This window comes from Erithacus rubecula (genome assembly GCF_903797595.1).
Source record: "Erithacus rubecula genome assembly, chromosome: 24".
In the NCBI taxonomy this organism is placed as follows: Eukaryota; Metazoa; Chordata; class Aves; order Passeriformes; family Muscicapidae; genus Erithacus; species Erithacus rubecula.
In genome coordinates this window covers 1,553,254-1,573,846 of record NC_136676.1, presented here as the reverse complement: position 1 = coordinate 1,573,846, position 20,593 = coordinate 1,553,254, and the positions used below count along the sequence as shown (strand labels likewise).

The 20,593-nt window shown below is 45.5% G+C and overlaps 1 protein-coding gene across 4 annotated transcripts in view; it reads left to right on the top strand.

The window, feature by feature from the left end:
• Positions 1 to 20,593, top strand: part of CAPZB (capping actin protein of muscle Z-line subunit beta) — a 63,156-nt gene that overhangs the window by 19,039 nt on the left and 23,524 nt on the right. For all 4 annotated transcript variants that reach the window (XM_079326202.1, XM_079326201.1, XM_079326204.1 and 1 more), the window contains exons 2-3: positions 4,404 to 4,493; positions 15,260 to 15,381. In XM_079326202.1, coding sequence (XP_079182328.1) covers positions 4,404 to 4,493; positions 15,260 to 15,381 — 212 coding nt within the window. The remainder of the gene's footprint in view (positions 1 to 4,403; positions 4,494 to 15,259; positions 15,382 to 20,593) is intronic.

The following is a 20,593-nucleotide window of genomic DNA, read 5'->3' as shown; positions in this document are numbered from 1 at the left end:
ACCCAAGGGTTACAATAATTCAACCCTTGCTGCAGCTTCTAGCAGTAATACTATCCTGTTGTGTAATTGGAAAAGGGAGTCTTCTGCCCTTGGAGCTCTGCAAGTTGGCAGGGATTAAAATGACAAGCAGGAGGGGAAACTGGGTATCTGTTTCAATTAAAAAAACTTAGTGTTGTAGTACCACAAAGCTGAAACATTAGTCAGACATTCCTGTTGGGAGATCTGACAGGAAATAATGTGATTTGCAATCTTGGGTATGTCTGCAGCTTGAAAGGAAGGAAAAAGAGTCATTTGTTGTTGTGCACTTCTGGCCCTGGATTAATTTACAGAGATACTTGCCGGCAAACAGACCAGTGATCAGAGTGATCTGATGTGTGATTATTTTGAATTGCATGGCATTTTGCTGATATTCTGGTTACAATGTCTTTTGAGGTTTTTACCTTATCTTTTTGCTGCCTGAGCACTGGGATGCTTGCTTGTACTTTAAATTTGGGTAACCTTTCAGATGCCAATCTTGAGCAAAACTTGGGTGTGAAGTGTCAGCAAGGTTTTTGTCTGTGATATCAGGTGTGTGGCTTTTCCAACTGCAGTAATTTCTGGGTCCCCCAGTTGTTCTCAGCAGATATCACAGATGCAAAAGGGGTTGGTAGCACAATCATGCCTGGAGTAGAAATGTTCTACTGGGTTTGCTAGTGGAAAAGATTTGGTGGCCCAACTGAACTGTTTCCCAGGAAAGGCTGAACTGGGGGAAGCTCCCAGTGCTGCAGCACTGAGCTGTCTCAGCTCTTGTGAGTGAGGTTAATGCAGAAATAGAGCACAGAAGTGAAACCAGCCTGGGTTTCTGTTTGAGGACACTGCCCAGCTGTGTTTATGCTCAGCAATAACAGGGTCAGATGAGCAGGAGTCTCCCAACTGAGGTGTGAGGGGAGATTCAATCCACAGAGCTTTGTGATAAATGGGAACAAATTCCTGCTGGCTGAAAGGCCAGGAGCTTTAAATGAGGTTTTTCACCTCTTTTCAGTTGGGATGGGGAGAGCTGCAGGTTTGTGGAAGCCCTCCTGGAATATAGGTTAAGTCTCAGGGAACTGGCAGTGGAGAACTGTCCATTCCCAAACTTGGGAATAAAGCCTGTGGTATAACTAGTTGCATTTTTAAAGGTATTTTAAAAATACAGAATACCTGTAATAACTGGTCTGTGTGCTGGCATCTGCTGAAAAAGGCAAAGAGGTGCCACTGCAGTGAAGTGTTCCTGGTTCTGCTGGAGCTGGGGGGGCTCTGGATGTGTCTCCTGGTGCAGAGCAGCCAGTGCTGTGTGTGGGTTCTGCCAGGTTTGGTGGCAGGGGCTGTGCAGGAGCAGCTCTTTGCCCCCAGCTTTGTGTGGTGTTGGGCCAGCTCCTGTTCATGTTCCCTGTGCCCCTCACCCCAAGGAGTTCTGGGCTTTACATATGGCAAGGGGGAAGTCCAGCTTGTTCCCTGTTATATTTTTTGTAATGTCCATACCTATAATAACTACTTGAGGTTTTTTATTTGTGTTTTCTGCATTGAATGACCTCTGCCCATACTCAACCTTTAAAATTAAGGTGCACAGCTGTGCCCCTTTACATCTGCACATTTATGCTTTTTTTTTTTTTTTTCAGCACTGTTTTTTCTGATTTGGGCTTTAACACAGAGTGCCCAGATAACCAGAGACCTGTGACTGTTTTGAGAGGGTTTCTCTTTTGGAAATAAGCTAAATACAGCAAAGAGACTGAAAAGAAGAGGAGGTGCAGACAAAGGAAGTTGTAAAATAACTACTACAGACATCCTCATAACCTTTTTCCCTGGGGTAGTGCCATGGGAATGCTGTAACAGGTGCTTAAGTGGAGATTCTAGATAGGCAAACATCTTGAAAGGAAACTTATTAAAGAGCTTTCATCTAAGCTAATATTTTCAGTCTTTGAGATTCCTATGATCTCTAAATCCTTCAGTGACTTCAGCTGTAATAAAACTTCATTTAGAATTTGTCTGAACTCCCTGCTCCTCCACAGGAGGTTCTGGGCTGGATGAAACAGGAATGGTGGAAAATGACCTCCTATCAAGTAAACACTAAGCTTATTAAGTCTTGCAAACTCAAAGAGCTTGGCTTTGGGAGCAGCCCAGCCTGGGAGACAGCCTGTCTGATCACCTGCTCAGGGAGCAGGGCTGCAGCAGCCTCTTCTTGGGCAAAGGCAAAAATTCCATGGAAATGTTTTGTCTGGAGGTCTCCTAAGAAACTTGGTTTTCAGTGATTTTACAGAAGAATTAAGCAAGTGGAAATGCAGGGCACGTGAAGGTGAGAGAAGTAGGAGGGGTTTGGAGAGGTGGGTGACACATCCTGAGTTCCCCAGAGCACTTTGCTGTCACAGTTGTGTGAAGGCTTTGGGGTTTTCACCACTGATCTGCTGCCACTCTCAAAGCTGCACATCCTTGGGGTGTTCACCTGTAGGGTCAGGCTGGCTTCCTGCCCCTCTGGCTGTCAGTGCCTGCAGCTGCTCCAGGGCAGCCACAGGCTGGGTTTGACACACCTGGCTTTTAAATCTTCACCTGCACAGAAAGAGCCAGGAGCACATCCTGCTTCACTTCCCTGCTCACTTCTGAAATAGGTCATCCCAGATGTCTCCAGTGCCCCAAGGTACCACTGTGAGCTGTAATCTGTCAGCTTGTGCTGCCTTTTTGACCATTCCAGCTGGATTTATACTGGATTAAAGTGACTGTATAACCACGGATTTAGGGACACAACTGCAGCAGAAGCTGCCTTTATTTTGGTGCTCTAAGAGATCTGCTGGCAAGCTGTTTAATTACCTAAATGCTCTGTGAGAAGCTGAGGAGTCCTGCTGCTCAGCCTTGCTTTTACCTCCTGGGTGCTGGGGAGGTGCACTGTACCAGGCACTGTGTGTGTGCCTGCATATTTTTGTTTTTCCATTGCACACACATGGATGTCAGTTTGGGAATCTCTGCCTTCAGCAATCCTGCTCATGTCTTTTACAGCTGTTACTGAATATATTGGGTAAAAATGGGCACTCCAGGTTCTCTTGGTTAATCCATAAACACTCAAGTGTGGATTCTCCTCCATGCAGTGTATTTTATTTTCAATTTGCTTTCCTGGAAAGTACTTTGGGATTGCAGTTTTAGTGGTGGTTTTTAACATCCTTCCCTAGACTTTTTTGTCATTTAAACAACTCCAGCTGGCAGACGAGAACAGAGCACTTCCCTAAATGATCCACAAGTGAGGAGCACAACACTGACAATGTGCCAGGTTTCCTTCCTGGATGCAGGAGATAGCAGGAGGTACAGACAAAACTTGGGAAGAGAGATCCCTGCCTGGGCAGGCTCAGGCCACCTAAAGAGTCCCTGTCCTTGGGGTCTGAGAGTTCAGTAGCTGTAAGTGAGGAGTTCCCTCCCCCTGGCCATCTAATGATGACATCTAATGGATGTCCACTAGACTGAGCACTCCCTCCTTCCCTCATTCCAAGGTTCAGTTTAATTGCAGGAAACTTGGCTTCCTGTTTCTCTCTGTCCTGGGGGCTGCTGTGTTGAATAATGTGATAATGGAACTGTGTTAGTGTTGAAGCTGTTTGTAAACAAAACTTTGGGAGCTTGACAGAACAGGGAGGGTGAAATGAAACCTCAGCACGTGGGATTTGGGTAGTTGGGAATGGCAGAGAGAAAAAGGGGGGGAAGAGCAGTGAAAATAAACTGGTTGTGCTTCTCCTGACCTGGGATCAAAGGTTTTTGTGCAGATTTTGGGTGCTGTTAGGTAGCAGGAAAGTGTCTGTTTGTGTGTGTTGATGGAAAGGACAGCTAAAGGTTATGTCAGGACTGAGGCCCAACTCAAGTGTCAGTTTTCTGACTCTGACCTGGAGTTTAAGGGTGTTTTTTGTGTCAGAAATGGTGCAAGACCAGCTACAGTGAGCCCTTTGGAGAAGGTTTGTGTGTTAGCTCTAAATGACTGACATCCCTGATTTCTTAGATACAGGCAGCTCTTGGTGTGTGTTTTGTGGGGAGAAGGAAAGAATAGATCATGCTTTATGTGCATTTCATTCTGATTTTCTGGTAAAGCTGCAGGGGAGAAGGTGCTCTGTAGTTGAACAGAGTTTGTCTTGGATGCTGATTATCTTAAGCTGATCAGTGCAAATGAGGAAGTGTTAAACCTACTTTGGGAGAAGGAAGTTTCAGTTCCCTAACCCAGGTTATAATTGAGATAATGCAGAAAAACAACACATTAAACACTTATACAAACGCTGGAGGCAGTTTTGGTGAGGTAAGGACTGGACTCAAGTCAATAATCACAATCAAATGGAATGAATTTTACTTGTATCAGTGCTGAGAGCTGGGAGCTGTGTGTTATGCCCACTGGTGACCAAGGGCTCTTCTTGTTCCTGCAGAGTGACCAGCAGCTGGATTGTGCCTTGGATTTGATGAGGCGTCTGCCTCCCCAGCAGATAGAGAAGAATCTCAGTGACCTCATTGACTTGGTGAGTACTGGATGCTGTCCCCAGGAAGTGACAAAGGCCTGGTATGTAAGAATTTCTTCTGGGCCACCTGGAAGCTGTGGTGGTTTGTCTGTCTCTTGTCTTTTGGCAAGGTTGAACAAACAACCACTGGCCAAGCAATGCCAGGAATCCAGGTGGTTGTTTTGGGCTGTGTGTGCAGGCACACTTGGGGATGAAGGGTCATTAGCAGCTCTTAATGAACTCACCTCCAGGTGCCAGGTTGGAGCTGCTGTTTGAATTTGGGGCAGTGTGTACAGATGGATGCAGGGCCCTGGACCTGGTATTATCTCCTGGTAAACAGCCTGCTCTGTGGAACTCTGGGAGCTGCAGTGGCTGTGCTGCCCCACACTGCTGCAAAGACACTGCTGAGAATGTCTGGGCATCTGGAGAACACCCAAATCTATTTTTAATTTGTGCTCTATCAGATGTTCTGCAGTCTAGAGTCAAAAACCAAACCTGGCTGACCATCTTATGTCTGATACATTTGTTTTTTCTTGCTTGTCCCTGGAACTTTTGTTGTCCTTTACACACTGCTAGGAAAGAAAACTGACTTAAGAAGATTTCTAGGCTCATTGCAAGTTGCACATCCTGTGATGCACACTTGGCCTATAATAACCTGGTTAGTGCCAACTGTCTCCTCAAACTGTGTGTGGCACAGTTGCCTCTGGAGTTACTGAAGGTGTTACTGAAATATGGCTTTAATCTATCCACAGTCTGCTAGTGGGAAAACTGGATTCTATTGTCCAGTGTAAATACATGGCATGTTTCTAACCTAAGCTTCTAAATTAGAGCAGAAGAGCAGCTGCTCACCAGAGGTTTAGGGGAAGTGCTTCTAAAGCTGGTATTGGTAAGCTGTGGTCAAAAAGTTGTGGCTGACTTAAATTTATCAAGCTCTAAACATTTCTTTTACTTATATAAGCCAAGGTACAGGTAAGAGTCAGGAAAGAAATTATTCCCTGCAGGAAGGGATTATTTCTCTCTCTTGGAACCATTTAGTAATTGGCTACATCTGTGCCCCCAAAACTCTTGGCAGCCTAAAGCATTGTTTTTGTGGCTGCTGATGGAGGTAGGCACAAGTAACTAAATGACTGATCTGATCTGGTGTGACATGGTTGGTTTTGTGATGAAATTGGGAGAGCTGAGTGGGTATTGGGGTTTGAGCAGCTCCCAGGACCACTCAAAACAAGGAGTTGTTTGGGGAGCCATGGTAAGCTTGGCTGTGTAATTGGTCTGAGGGTTTTTAATGACTCAGAAAATTGCTGGGTACCTCTAAATGCTGGAATGACTTTTGGATGGTGCTCATTAGTGCCCTACATGCTTTCCATCAGCAACACACTCCCTGGGTCCTTTCATAGTGTAACATGAACCAGAGCAGTTTGGTGCTTGTTAGCACTGCAGCCCCTCCTCTGGGGCAGAGATGAAATAATTTGTTAAATCCAGCACCATTCCTTTATTGTTGAGACACCTGTAGACCTGTTTTGCAGCCTGACCACCTGAATTCTCCACTGGTTAGACAAGAGCAGTGTGTGCTCTGCCACCTGTAATAGTTCCAGAAACATCACGAGCCAGACTCAAGCAAATAGTTTTTTGACCTTTTCTTGGCAAATTTCATCCAGACATTTGATGTTTTGATTCTGCTGTTTGTCCCAGTAGCAGACAAGAACCTCCTTGAGAAAAAGGGCAGACTCTAAGTGCCCAATGAGCATGAGCAGGTTCATGAAACTTGGGGGAGAATTGTGCAACATGGCACCCTGACTTCTTGGCTTCCTGTGCTGGGTTTCCTTGCTCAGCCCACTGCCACAGTGGGTAGGTGTGAAGAAGAGGCTCATGTCAATGTTTGGTGTGAAGTTTAGAGTATTATCTGAAGTCTCTTTGCAGCTTAGTTTGCCATGGTCTTTTTGTAGAGTTTGATCTCCAGACTGATGGTGACTGCTTGCTTAAGATCTATTGAAAGGAGAGAAGATGGCTTAGAAATGTCATTGTATGTAAAGAGTTTTCCAAAACTAACACAGTAAAGAACTGGCATCTCCTTGCCATAATGGTTTGGATTTGGAGGGACCTTAAAGCTCATCCAGTCCCACCCCCTGCCATGGGCAGGGACACCTTCCTTGGGACCTCAGCCCTGTCCAGCCTGGCCTGGGACACTGCCAGGGATCCAGGGGCAGCCACAGCTGACCCAGGGCCTCCCCACCCTCACAGGAAGGAATTTTTTCCCAATATCCCATCCAACCCTGCCCTCTGGCAGTTTAAAACCACTCCTAGGCTGGTATTCCTGCTGGCAAGGATAAGCACACTGAGTTCCCTCCCTGAGGTCCCTCTTGCTGTATCCATGTTCTGCTGCTTGTGCTCATAAAGGAGCATCTTGATCCCAGCTGAACACATGCACTGTGTCCAGGACTGCCCATGACTGCCCCCAAGTGTTGTGCTGACAAGGGAAATGGCCCAAACTTGAACATGAAGTAAAAGGGTGGGTGGAAGAAGAGAATTTTTGGGTCATTGGCCCTCATCAGCCCAGACACTTTCCATTCATTAGCAGAACAGTTTGTGGTTTGGCCTTTCACCACATCTGTTGTTGGGTTTTTCAGACTGCTGAGGCTTCAATTAGAGTTCATTAGAGACCTTGTCAATCACAGCCCTCCAGAAGTCCTGCCTGAAAGAAGCTGTGCATGGTGCTGGAAATGGGCCTTGGCATGGAATGCTGTGCTTGGGGTTCAATTAGTCATTATTTGTAAATACACTGCTCAGAGGCTCTCAGAGTGTACAAGAGGACCTCTGAATCTCTACACATCAGGTTTGCTGTAGGCACATATCTTTTTAAGGACAACTAATTGAAATTAGAGTAATTTCTCATGGAGCTCCTCTGGAAAGTGTGAGCCTTGGAGCATCTGCCAAGTGCAAGCTGAAAGGAAGTTCCCCAAAGAGAAGAGAGAAAAGTGATTGCACTGCTCTTAGATGGGTTTGTTATGAAGATACTCCAAGTCAAAGGTTGAACTGGATGAACTTCAAGGTCTTTTCCAACCTAAATTACTCTGAGTGTAGTGACAGCACTTGGGCATTAGTTGGGATGTCAACTGTGTCACATCAGTGCTGTGTCACCTCCTCATTGCCTCACATTCCAGGAGCTGCTGCTGCCCCTTCACTGTGCTTCCCATGGAGTCAGCTGTTCTCATCCCCTGCTGGCCAGGGGGCTGTGAGGGTGTTCTCTGGTTGGAATTATGCCCTTGGGTGAGTTGAGTGAGGTTTTGTTGGCTCAGGAAAGTGACACTGAGTGGCAGGAGGTGTGAGGGAGGGGAGCTGGTGGAGCTCACTTCCAAGTGACCAAGCAGCTCCTTCTGAAAGGTCAGAACAATCCATGGCAATTGTCTTCCTGCTTGCTTTCTCTTCAGCTCAGTTGTACAGAAAGTCAGCCCTGTGTACTTTTAGCTGTGCTCTTTTCCAAGAGAAATCCCAGAGAAGGATCAGCCTCTGGGCAGTGCTGCCATGGAGGGCTCCTTCCTAGCACAGGGCAAGGTGGGTGAGGGGTGCCCTGAGTCACAGGTCCAGAGTCCTTTGGGGTATTTTCAGACAGCTTCAGTGACATGTCTGTGAGGGCTGAGGTGGCAAAGGTGGAAGGAAACTGAATTTATTGTCCTCATGGGCCATGTGCAGCAAATAACAGATCTGTGACAGGATTGCCTTGATGGCTTTGACTCGAGTGGGGAAGTTGATGCACTCTCAGTCTCAGTGAAAGTTAAGCAGGTTCCTTTAGCAAGTACAAATTTCCTGCTGAGTGTTTAATTTGGATGTTTGCCTGGCTGTGTATAATATAAATTAGATGAAAAAATCTAGCTGACTCAGGAAAATCAGATGCCTGGCATGAAGTGGGGACAAAAAATGGTGCTCACAAAACAGACAGACTTGCCAGGAGAGGGAGGATTGCTCACAGCCACAGCTTCTCCTTCTCTTCTCCCAGTAAGGCTGGTGTTGAAACAGAGTCAATCCCAAAAGTGAAAGCTTTCTTGAAGATCAGAACCAAGCAATGCTGCCATGGAAGAATTCAAGTGAGAGCTCTTTATATTCACAGCAGTCATAACTTGGCTGGTTATCTGTTTGCAATTAAAGATCTGGGAGGTGATCAGCTCTCCTTCCTCATCACAGGGGAATACTGAAGTATTTTTAGTAGAATGTGTTACTTTTTAGAAAATCCCAGAGTGATGAATCTTAAAATGTAAAAACTTATGATTTTGAAATATTTGAACACAGTTCAGGCTGTTGCTTCATGTGAGCTCCAGGCAAGTCCCAAATCTGTTTGCATGCCTTCAGTCACTGAAGATATATGAAGCTGCAGAATTTACCCCCAGGCAAACTGCACTGCTCAGACTGCACAGACCATAAAGAACATGAGAATGTGACTGGAGCTTTTTGTGTTTTAGTCCAGGAGCCTGAGCATTGTGTGGCAATGTGGGGAGAGATAAAATAATTGGATGCAGATGGCCAGCTGAGCATCTGGTGAGGGTGGAAGATGTTTGAAACAAAAAATCAGATCCAGTGAAAGCTGAAAAAGAAGGTGGTGGAAGCAGAAGGGCTTTGACAGCCCTGTGGGCTCCAAGCTGAGTCTTTGACCTGCTGTTTTGCCTGAACTTGCTGACCTGTGGGATGAGCTCCCAGCAGCCAGGCAGGTTTCTAACACAGGATTATTGGCTAAAGAAAGGGGCTCTGGCTCTCTGAATAGAATTATGGTGGTTGAGAGCCAGTTTTTCCATTTGGTGAGTGGCTATAAGCAGAAGCTTTTCCAGCTAGCAAAGATTACCTCTGGATATCTTGATGGTAATTGGAGATAGAAATTAATATATGTAAATTGTTAATGTGATGCTTGGCTTAGAGCTAGCAACCCCACTTCTGGCATGAGATTGGAAAAGGGAATTTCAATTCTGGCCTTATATCACTTATTCTATTTTTAAGCCTTTTTGTCTTCCAGGCTCCTGCCACTGCACTGCTGGTGTTAGAGATCCTTAAAATATCAGTTTAATTATCAACTGAAGGGAGTGTGTGAAGATGAATCCTAGTTGTAAACCTCCCTAACCTCTTCAAGGAATGCAAGAAAGCTGGAATAGAGAAATATCACTGGAGAGAGTATGTCCTGCATTGGGTATCTCCAAGCCCAGCTGGACTCCCCAAGATATTGATACCCTGTGGTGGCTCCTGGGGCTGGTAATGGGATCCAGGAGCCTTCACCTGCAGGTCAGCAGGCACAGCCCAGGGCACTCTGGCTGTGCTGCCACATGGCTGCCTTTTGTTTCTCAGAAGGGGAATCCAGCAAAAGCCCTCTTTTATCCAGCAAGGCACAGGAAGAAAACCAAGGATCTGTTTTATGAATGATTATCACCTTTTAAAATGTAGTTCCTCAAGCTGAATTAAAACATTCTCTAATTAATGTGGCATGTCTACTATGACACAGTTACCTTGACAAACCTGGGTTTGCAACCTTGTCAACATCTGTCTTTTTCCAGAAAAGCTCATTTGTGTTAATTTTTGTTTTGCCAGTTCTTGCAGTGCTGGTATTCAGTGCAAGTACATGAATAACACTGAGCTGTTTGCAGTGTCAATCACATCTTGTCTGAACACAAAAGTACATTCAAGTGTCATTTCATAAACAAAGCTTTGGAGCTGTGATGGATCAAATTAAGGTTTAGCACTGGGTGGATTTGTGGGAGTGACTTTCCTGGTGGTTTTAGGGCCAAGATGAGTGGAGCCAGGCTTCCTCCTTGAGTTCCCACAACATCTGCTGGGCTGTGCCTGCCTTCTGCAGGAACAGGAAATTCTGAGCCTGTGCAAGGATTCCCAAACACCAGAATAATGTTTTATTGGGTGAAGGATCTGAGCTGGAGGTGTGCCAGAAGGGTTATTTGTGGAAGGGTCAGGGAGCTTCCATGGGCTCCTCTGTGTTTGAGTGGGAGCAGCACTTCCATCCTCCTTTAATGCTGAAAGTTCACATGGGATAAAATGCTCACCTTCCTGGTGGGGTTTCTATTAACACTGTGTGTTCATGTCCCTGCACCTTGCAGATGCAAATTCAGAACACAGGTGGATCTGAATGGCTCCTTGGCTAATTGAAGTTTACCTCATCTTCCCAGAACTGTAGAAATGTTTGAGTTGGAAGAGTTTTTAAAGCTCACCCAGTGCCACCCCCTGCCATGGCAGGGACACCTTCCCCTGTCCCAGGTGCTCCAAGCCCTGTCCAGGGACAGGGACACTTCCAGGGATCCAGGGGCAGCCACAGCTGCTCTGGGAACCTGTGCCAGCACCTCCCCACCCTCACAGGGAAGAATTTATTTCCAATTTCCAAAGTAAATTTAATCTCTTTCAGTTTGAATCCATTCCCCCTAATTTCTTTTGCTTCTTTAAGGAGAAAAACCAAAACATATAATCTTTAATTATGTTGCATTTAGCATAGTTTTCCAGGGTGTAAGGTTCCTGTGGAGGTCAGCAGTGCTGACCTCTGAATAAACATGGAAAAAGATGATTTCTCAGGCCTGGTACAGCAGGAATGTTGCTGTTTCAGTGGTAGATGTGGTACATTCAGTCAAGGCTGTAGCAGAAAACAGCTCTCCTGTGCTCAGCTGGAGTGACACAGCCAAAATATTGCCTGTCCTGAGTGTGTGAAGTGCAGAGTTTGGTGCAATTCAGTGTGGTCAGAGCAAGGATGGGACTGTGTATCAGACATGGAGAACTGAGGTATTGCTCCTCTTTCCTCTGGGAATTTCTTTTTAGATAATGGTTTAAAAATGCTTATAAAAATAATCCAGGAGCAATTGTTTAATTGCTAATAAGCTCCTTGAACCAAGAAGTGAGTCCAGAAGGAATGATTGAGCTTAGCAACTCCTAAAAGGGTCGAGTTTCCACTTTGGCACAAGTGATTATTTGTCTTGATAGCAGAGCAGTTGCCTTAATTAAAACACTGTGCACATACCTGGGCAGCTCTGCTGGAGAATTTGGTTACCTGGGACAACAGGATCCTTGTTCAACACGTTTCCCTCACTTTCTCATTCAGGTTTTCTTTCCCCTGCACTACACATCCTTTGTGTATCTCCTTAAAAAAAATATCCCCCAAGCACTGTGCCCTGTTCCTTCTGAATGATGCTGCTGTTTTTCAGGCTGAGCCCTGGCTATCATTCTCTTTTTTCTTTCCATTTTGCACTGAGGGTGGTCTCACTTCCTGAGTACCCAGAGCCACCAGAAGAGATGACAGAGCTGATCTGGGGGTGCATTAGGGCCAGGTGACATTAGTGCTGGCCTTTATCTGGAGATACAAGGTGCAGATTGTGTTCTGCATGTGACCTTCCAGTGCTTGGAGTGGGAAGAGATTGTGCCTGAACAAAGGTGGGAGCCCAGTCCTTGCTTATAAAAGAACCTCACCCTCCAGTGTTTGCATCACAGTGACTTTTATTTGTGGTGTGGTGATGAATGGAACAAACTCAGTGCTTCAGTTTGGCCTGAGGAGTGCCCTAATTCTTGTGTTTCTAAATTAAATTCCAAATTCCACATGTAGTGACTGCCACAGGTAAGTGCTCAGGCACCTGAGTGAGTTTTGGCTCTTCAGTTAACATGGAACAACTTTAACAAGAAAAATTAATGATGCAAATCCACTGTTTGAGGCAGAAAACTCAGAGCATCAGAGTTACCTTTGCTGGGATCAGAAGATAAACTGAATCCTGCAAGAGTCTGAATGTGCACAACAGTCATTTCCATGTTTTAGTAAGATTCAATACTGGAAAAAGAATCTGAAGGACCTAAATTCAGATGGAATCAGAGTCTCATGAACATAAAGCTGAAGTGTTTAAAGCTGCAAATTACCTTGTTCAAATTACTGCCTTTGCCTTTTAAGCTGTTTTCAAGAGTAGAAGAGGAAAGGCAGTGCTCATAAATTGTAAATTCATTCTTAGGAAGTACAGTTGATACAATAAATGGTATAAGAATTACATTCTGAGGTAACTGTGCCACACTTGGGTACTTTTCCAATAATTAGAATTACACTAGTAGTTCCATCAGCTAGAATATCTGTTCTTTTTATAAATTCTGTAGAAGTTGTCCAATATTTCCTAATTAGATGAGTGGGTTTTCTTCTGTTTTATTCTGAAAGATGAGAAGGGGAAAAGAATAGATTGCCTGAAGTCCTGTGGAGTGTCTGTACCAAGGAGACAGGGAATATACAGCTTGTTTTACAATGGAGGGTTATAATACAGTGCAGTATTATATTCTAGTGTGTGATATAATGCAGTCACTGTTATGGCTGTAGGAATAACCACAGCCCTCAGAAACTGGGAAAGAGACCCTGCTCATGATTATTTGTTACCAAATCATCCACAGATAAGTTTAGTTCAGTAGATTGCATCCTAAAAAAACAATGAGTTACAAGTTCCTTCTAGTCAATATGGGATTGTGCTCTGAGCCCTGCAGAAACCCCACACCAGGCAGGGGCTGTTCTTAGAAGAAAATTAAACCTAAAACTAACTTGTGTGGGGTTTTTTTTATAAGGGTTGTAAATTCAGCTTTTCTGCAGGGGAATCAGCTGTGCCTCAGGTTTGGGGTTTCTTGTGAGAAGGCTTTGTGTGGGTATTTGGGGTTGGAGGATTGCACAGCCCCTTGTGCTCCCTTACCACACGTGTGGTGTGGGCTGTTCCCAGAGAAAGAGTGGAAACAGAGGCTGGGAAAAAGCCACTTCCCCCAGTTGTGTTTCCATCAGCACTGCTGATCCCAGAGGCAGGAGGGTGTTTCTGGAGGTTTCTGTGTGCTGATGGGCTGCTGGCCAAGGGCTGAGTTCCACTGCTCCCCTCCCAGTGCTGGGCTGCCCCTGGGGGGAGCAGGCACAGTGAGTTGCTGAAGAGTTAACCCAAATTTGGGGTTAATGAGAAGGAAGGGACAGAGGGAGCCAGATGTGCTCACAGACACAGACAGATCATTTCACCTGCCTTGTGCCATGGCACTGCTGATCTGGATCAGCTCTGGGAAGTATTTGAGAGTCTGGTCTCAGGAAGAGGAAGAATTTCCCCAAAAGCTGCTGCTGCTGCTTGTCTGCTTCTGTTTAGCAGGACTGTGCTGTGGTGCCCCTCAGCCAGGCCTGCAGGTACCAAAGGATGAGCAGCCATGAGAGCCCTGAGCTGGTTAAATCCTCAGCTGCCCTGCTCTGCTCTGGGCTCTGCACTTCTCTCTTCTGTAGAGACCAAAATAGAAACACTCCAATGAATATTTCAGCTTTTTCAGCACTTTACCAACCATGTCTTGGTTTGCCTCTGATTTTTAGTGTGTTTGAGGATTGGTTGTGTGGGTCAGGTGTTGCATCACTTGCTGGTCACCATGAAGTGGTTTGGGTTGGAGGGACCTCAGAGCCCATCCAGTGCCCCCCTGCCATGGGCAGGGACACCTTTCACTGTCCCAGGCTGCTCCAGGCCCTGTCAGCCTGGCCTGGGACACTTCCAGGGATGGGGGAGACACAATTTGTTTTGTCATTTCCATTTATGATTTTTTTTTTTTTGGTCTTTCATAGTCACAGTGGTTATGTGTCCCTGCTCACTCTGACTGTCATCCTCTGTGTGTTACTGCCTTGTACTTGTGATTAGGAATGTTTTCATTCCAGGCAGTTTGATCTCTTCTGTCCCATCTAATTCATTAAAATAGTTTTGGGGCTGTTGCACCCCAAATTTGTTTTTTCTCCTCTAGGCTTCTTTCCTTTGAAATGGTGTTAATCCATTCAATGAATCAAAGGAAGCACATTTCCATGTTTTCTTTAGTCCTCCCTCTCTCCCTCCCCCTTTCATTTCATATGAGTTGTGGATTCATCACTTCATGATTAATTTTGCCTTTGATTGCCTTTTGTCCTCATATTCTCAGTCAGATTTTCATCTCTATGGTGCAGAGTGAAATGTAGAAGAGATTCCACCCTGCTTATTTTTTTCTTGTTTTATTAGCATATTGTTACCAATCTATTCAAGAACTTCCCACTTGTCCTGTGATCCTCTTGTGTGGTTGGGAAAGGACATTTTGCTTCAGTCCATTTCTCTTGCAGTGAAATCTGGACTGTTGTCCCAGTGGAAACATATGATGCACTGATTGTTTGATGACAACTGCAGGAATAATTACTGATGGTCCCTGGGTGGATTGGGGCACAGGGCTGCACATTAGATGAGGTGTGTGTCCCTGCAGGACATCACAGCCCCTGTGCCACGTGTGAAGCAGAGCCTGTCTTTGTCCACCTGCAGGGCAGGGGGGCACTGGGGTTCTGGATCCATGGAAAGCTGTGCAGGGTGCAGGAGGTGAGTTGGATTTGACATTGCACACACAAACATGTCCATTCTCATCAGCCTGGCCATGTGCCTGGAGCCTGCTCTGAGTGACCCAGACTGGGAGCTTGGGAAAGCTCACTGCAGTGAGGATGGTGAGTTCCTTTAGCAGCTCCCTCCCTGCCACTCCATCCCCACTCCTCTGGAAATATTTACCTTTGTCCATCAGCCCTGGCAGTCACTGCCCTTGGCACAGAGTGAGCATGGGCTGTGTGGGTATTGGAGTGTGCTGGGCCACTCCAGATCTGCTAATGAAATCTGGAATTACTGGAGCATAGGGCTGTGTTGTAAGTGAAGTGATTCCTTGAAGGGTTTTGGCTTTGGGACAGCTGTGGGCTGTGAATAACAAAATCTGTTCTCAGTGGTGCCAGTTCCTTCCAGCCTTAACGTGTTGCCCTCTCTCCCCTCCCTGTGTCTCCTCCCACCCTGCAGGTCCCCAGCCTGTGTGAAGATCTCCTCTCCTCTGTGGATCAGCCCTTGAAGATTGCACGAGACAAGGTGGTAGGGAAGGATTATCTATTGTGTGACTACAACAGAGATGGGGACTCCTACAGGTGAGTTCCCAGCCAGGGCTGGGGCAGCTGCTGCTCTGGGAATGACATCCATGTGCAGGCCTTGCACACCCTTCTCCCTCTTCTTTTCAGCCAAGGAAATAGCACTCATTCAAAGATGCAGAGTCCAAAAAGTGCAGTTGTTACCTTGCTAAAGGGAGGTGACTGATGTATTCCTCTTTGTTTTCTGCCTTCTAGATTAAAACCAGTCAATTCTCTAGCAGAAATGGCCTTGATAGGAAATTAGATCCCTGCAAGGTTACAAAATCTCTATAATGGATAATGACAGAAAAGAGATGATGCAAGCCATGGGTTTAAACAAAATCATCTTCAGCTTGTACAAAACAGGGTGGATTTGCCAGCTGGGAAAGGCTCTTTCACTCATGTTCTCTAAGGAATTGACTGACTTTGGACTCAGTGTCATTAGTTCTGTTTGAAAATCTTGGCCCAAGTTTTTACCAAAGGAAAGGAATCCCCATCTACCAGAATAGCTGATTTATTCTGAGGACTGCAGACAAACAATGAAAATATTTGAACCCTGTAAACTGTGTATAATTACAGTATAATTAATTTTGAAGCAGGAGGGGCTGTAATACTGGAATTGTACAATCAGGTTTCAGTGTTTTGGCCACATTAAACACAGTCTCTCTTTTAAATGTGTTTACCTTGCCATTAGAATGCTGTTTTTATTTTATATTTAAATCATCCCTTCAGTTTCTGTCTTTCCTTAATGGCTGTAGTGACAGTGGTGTAGTTCCAGATATTTAATTTGAGAATCATGAGTTTGCAGTCCAGAAACCTTTGTGACTCCTGCAGCACTTTTACTCTTTCCCTTAGTGAAGGGTTCTGGGCTGTGAGGTAACAACCCCATTCATCTCCTGCCCTGAACTGCCAGCTCAGCCATCCTGCTGCTTCAGGGGAAGGTTCTGAGCCTTCAGTGACATAATTTCCATTTTAGTGCTTGGAATTATCTCCAGGAAGAATCTGACTTTGCTCTGTGTAGATTTCATGTAGTGTTTTACATTCATCTAGCCTGAATGTTTCCAGAGTTGTGCTTCAAAGTGGAATTTCAGAAAATATTTTTTAACAAATCTTTTTTCTTTGGCTCAGGCATCACTGCAGAAGTAGGAGAGCTTGTAAAGGATTTGAGATAAGTTGGTTCAGTTGCTTTTGCAGGAAAGGTCCCTCTCTAATGTGAAGCACATCTGTGTGTGGATGATTTACACAGAACATGCTGAGATTCTTTTTGTGCTAGAAACAGGAGATGGAGAATGAGAGTGGATGCAGAGTTTGACTGTGCCTCTGGATTGTGGCTGAGTGTAAATCCTCATGAGTTGTTGAAAATAGAACCTGTTGCAGGGGCCAACAAGTGAGCAGGACCTGGAGTGTCACTCATGTTCTTTAATCTCATATTTAGAAACTATTCCAGCCTTCCTCAGAAGAGCCTGGTGCCATCTAAAAGCATTTTGCATTAATTTTGTGTGCCCCAGCTGGTCAGGTCCACATTAGCAGCTACTTGCATTTAATAATTTCTGAATTAGTAGATAAAGTAGGAGTTCAGAGGTTCTGCCCCCCATGAGATGTACACACAGCTGCAGCCCCTCTGGCAGATGCAGGAGGAGGGATTGAATCCTGAATTTCATGTAGATCTTTCAAGAGATGCTTTCTCCCTGAACTTGTGGTGTTTCTTGCAGCCCCTTTGCATCCTGCTCAGGCTGTTGATGTGAACATCAATCACCAGGGACACAGAGAAGTGGAAAAGGCACAGGTTAGACAGTAATGGGACATTGTGCAATCACTAATAACCCCTGTGTTTAACTAGGGCATATGACATCCCTTCCTCTAAGGGCAGTGTCACTCTTGCCTCTGAAATTTGCTCCATCTCTTTCTGAGAAGGTATTCAATAGTTACAAGTAAGTAGAAGGAATTCAGTTTTTAAAATCACTTTGAAATTTTCAGGACTTATTAAGTAATGAGGTTTCAGAAAATCTCTTTCATTTGTTCCTCTAGAAGAGGCACCATGTGTTAATTGCTGGCATGAAAGAATCCTGTTCCTAAGGCTTTTGATTCAGGCATTCTGGATTGAAGTGATTCTTCCTTCTGGAATTGATTGGTCCCAGCTCTGATTCATGGAGTAAATTCTTTCCTGCAGCACACAGCAGAAGCCTTTGAAACCCCAGCAGCACTGCCCTGTGCATGTTAATCCCATTCTGTGCCTGTGTCCAGACACTGCTTCATACCTCATAAAATCTGCAGTTGTTACTGGGAAGTGGCTCTTACACTAATTTAATCAATTAGGCCAAGACCAAGGAGTTCACTGGGCTTTTAAAAGCTTTTGATATTTCCACAGCCATTTTTCAGAACCACATGCTCAATTAGAAGTCCCAGGGAATCTTATTCCCTGCCTGCCCCATGCTGCATCCCCAGTTCCTGCACAAATTCCAGCTAAACACCTTTTCTTCATATTGCACAGGTTGCTAATTGCATTTCTTTTAGCACTAATCCAGGGATTTCAGAGCATTCCCTGGGCAGCTGAGCCTCATTGTCCTTGAGCAGGAGAGGTGGGGCTGGTACTCAGACTTAACACTGGGAATCCAGTTTTATAGGGTTGGGTTTTTTGAGTAGCTTTACAACCTGACTGGGAATTTGCCTGGAAAAAAGCTGCTGTGGGAAATGAATAATTTCATGCTTAACCCATCACAGTTCAGGCTCTCCTTGTATTTAGACAGACTTGGTTTGGTCCATGTCAGACATGGATCAGACTAGAAGGTGGATTTTTGGAGTCTCCTTGGATCTTCATAAAAGATACTTTTCATTTTCTTCAATTACCAAATCCTGCTTATGGGAGTCTCACAGGCACTTCTGTGAGTGCTCCTGGAATAACAAAGGTTTGTGAAGGATATCAGTCATTCATAGAATCCACACTGTGAAGGCAGAGCTTTTATTAATTTCTTTTTTTTAATATTAGACTTCAAGGTCCCTGACTTTGTCCATACATTTCCACTCGAAGTGTGTTTGATCACTCTGTTAAATGGAATCCTTATGGGGAATTTGGGGCCAACAACACTGAAACCTGTTAACTGAAACACAAACCATTCTCTTCTGGGGAAATTAGAGGTCTGACTTTTGAAATTTAAGTGCTTGTCCATCTGTCTTTCTTCAAATAGCCTCTAGTTAAGTGCTTAAATGTGTTGTGAGTGCATTTCCACAAAAATAAAAAAAATACTGGGTTGTGTTAGGAGGATTTTTTTATTGGCAAAGCTGCTGCTGGATCCAAGTGGAATGGGATGAAAATGGCCCAAGCTGCTGGCTGGAGGGGTCTGTTCTGGGCTGCCCCTCCAAGCTGCTCCTGCAGGGGAAGGGGTTTGGTGTTTGCACTTGGAGCATCTCAGGGTGCTGCAGGAGTTCTCTGCTCACCTCTGCAGTGCCTGAGCCATTGGGAGCACTGAGCAACACCAGGGGGATTTTCATTTCAGATTTCAGAGATTTAGGGTAAAGGAGTGAAGAAAGAGCTGGGAAGGGACCTGGTCCCTGTGTGTCCCTGTGTGCAGGGAGGGCTCTGCTCTGGGGCCCAGCAGTGGCACAAGAGGAACAGGCAGGGACTGAGCCCAGGGAATTGAACCTGAACACAAGGAAAAGCTTCTTTACACGCTTTGGGACAGATTGCCCAGACAGGTGTGGAGTGTCCCTCAGTGGGGATATCCCAGCCCATCCTCACACAGTCCTGTGCCCTGTGCTGGGGCAGGGAGGTGCCACCAGGTGAGTCCTTGTGGCCCTTCCAGCCTGACCCAGCTGGGATCCTGTGCCTGTTGACTCTCCTCCAAAGCAATCACAAAGCAGCTGTTTAAAATCACAAAATCCCAGAACCACTGAGGTTGGAAAAACCCTCCCAGACCACTGAGTCCCTGTTGTGCCCCATCCCCACCTTGTCCCCAGCCCAGAGCCCTGAGTGCCATGTCCAGGTGTTCCTGGGACACCTCCAGGGATGGGCACTGCAAACCTCCCTGGGCAGTTCCAATCCCTGAGCACCCTTTCCATGGGGAAATTCCTGCTGGTGTTCCCTCTCCTCCTGTTCCCTGGGATAAGATCCCAAATCCCCTTGGGCTGTCCCCTCCTGTCAGGGAGTTGTGCAGACCCACAGGGTCCCCCCTGATCCCCCTTTTCTCCAGGCTGAGCCCCTTTCCAGCTCCCTCAGCCTCTCCTGGTGCTCCAGCCCCTTCCCCAGCTCCATTCCCTGCCCTGGACATGCTGCAGCCCCTCCATGTCCTTAGATGAGAACCATGACCTGATAGCATCACTGGGGTGGATGTGACACAACAACTCCACTTTTCCTGGTCTCACCTTTCCTGTCAGGTGTGGTTGGGAGGAGTGAAGGGAGCAGAGCAGAGCCTGGGCTTTGTGCTGTGCATCAAACAGGTGTCAGCCCCCCCGCCTTTCTGAGAAATGAGTGACAAAGGGCTGAGAAAAAACCTTTCCTGGGGCCAGAACTGGGCCAGGGGCTGGGCAAAGTGAGTGGGAAAAGGACAGAAAAAGGGTGGAGGTGCTTTTCTTGAAGCCAGCATTGATATGTGTAAGGTGGTTACTCCAAGGGGAAATGAAAAGCAAAATGCACGTTTCCAGAATGGGAGTTATAAAAGCCTCAAGCAGATGGGCAAAAGGTTCCATTAATCTTTTAATACCAAATCTTTCATTAAGAGTAAAAAAATCTCTTCCACACCTGCAGAAATTGTAGTAAAACCTGCAGCTTTACAAACCTGGTTAAATCCTTCAAACTGTTCAAAGAGTTTCCTAATGTTGTGCTAAAGGTAGAGTTTATTCCAAAGCAGAATAGTGGGGGAAAATGGGGACCTTAATCATAGCCAGCAGTGTTTGCCTCTAATACTGTCAGATCCCAAATAAACTACACAATTGATCTGTATTTGCATGAAAACAATTTTAAATATTTAATGTTCAGCAGCTGAAGCCTTGTTTTTGAATATATAAGAAGTAACAGATTGAAAGCCAGGAGTTATTTTTTTACATAGAAAAACCTGAAGCCAGGGAATATTCCCCAGGTGAGTTTTGAGGGCCTGGTGTTTGAAATGGGTGTGTAGGGTGCAGTTCTTACAAGTACATTGCTCTGGGCACCTTTGGGGTTTTTTTGGAAGTTCAGCATCTGTGGATGAGGTTAGAAACCTTTCAGAGCCATGGGATAATATCCTGAGCTGGAATGGAC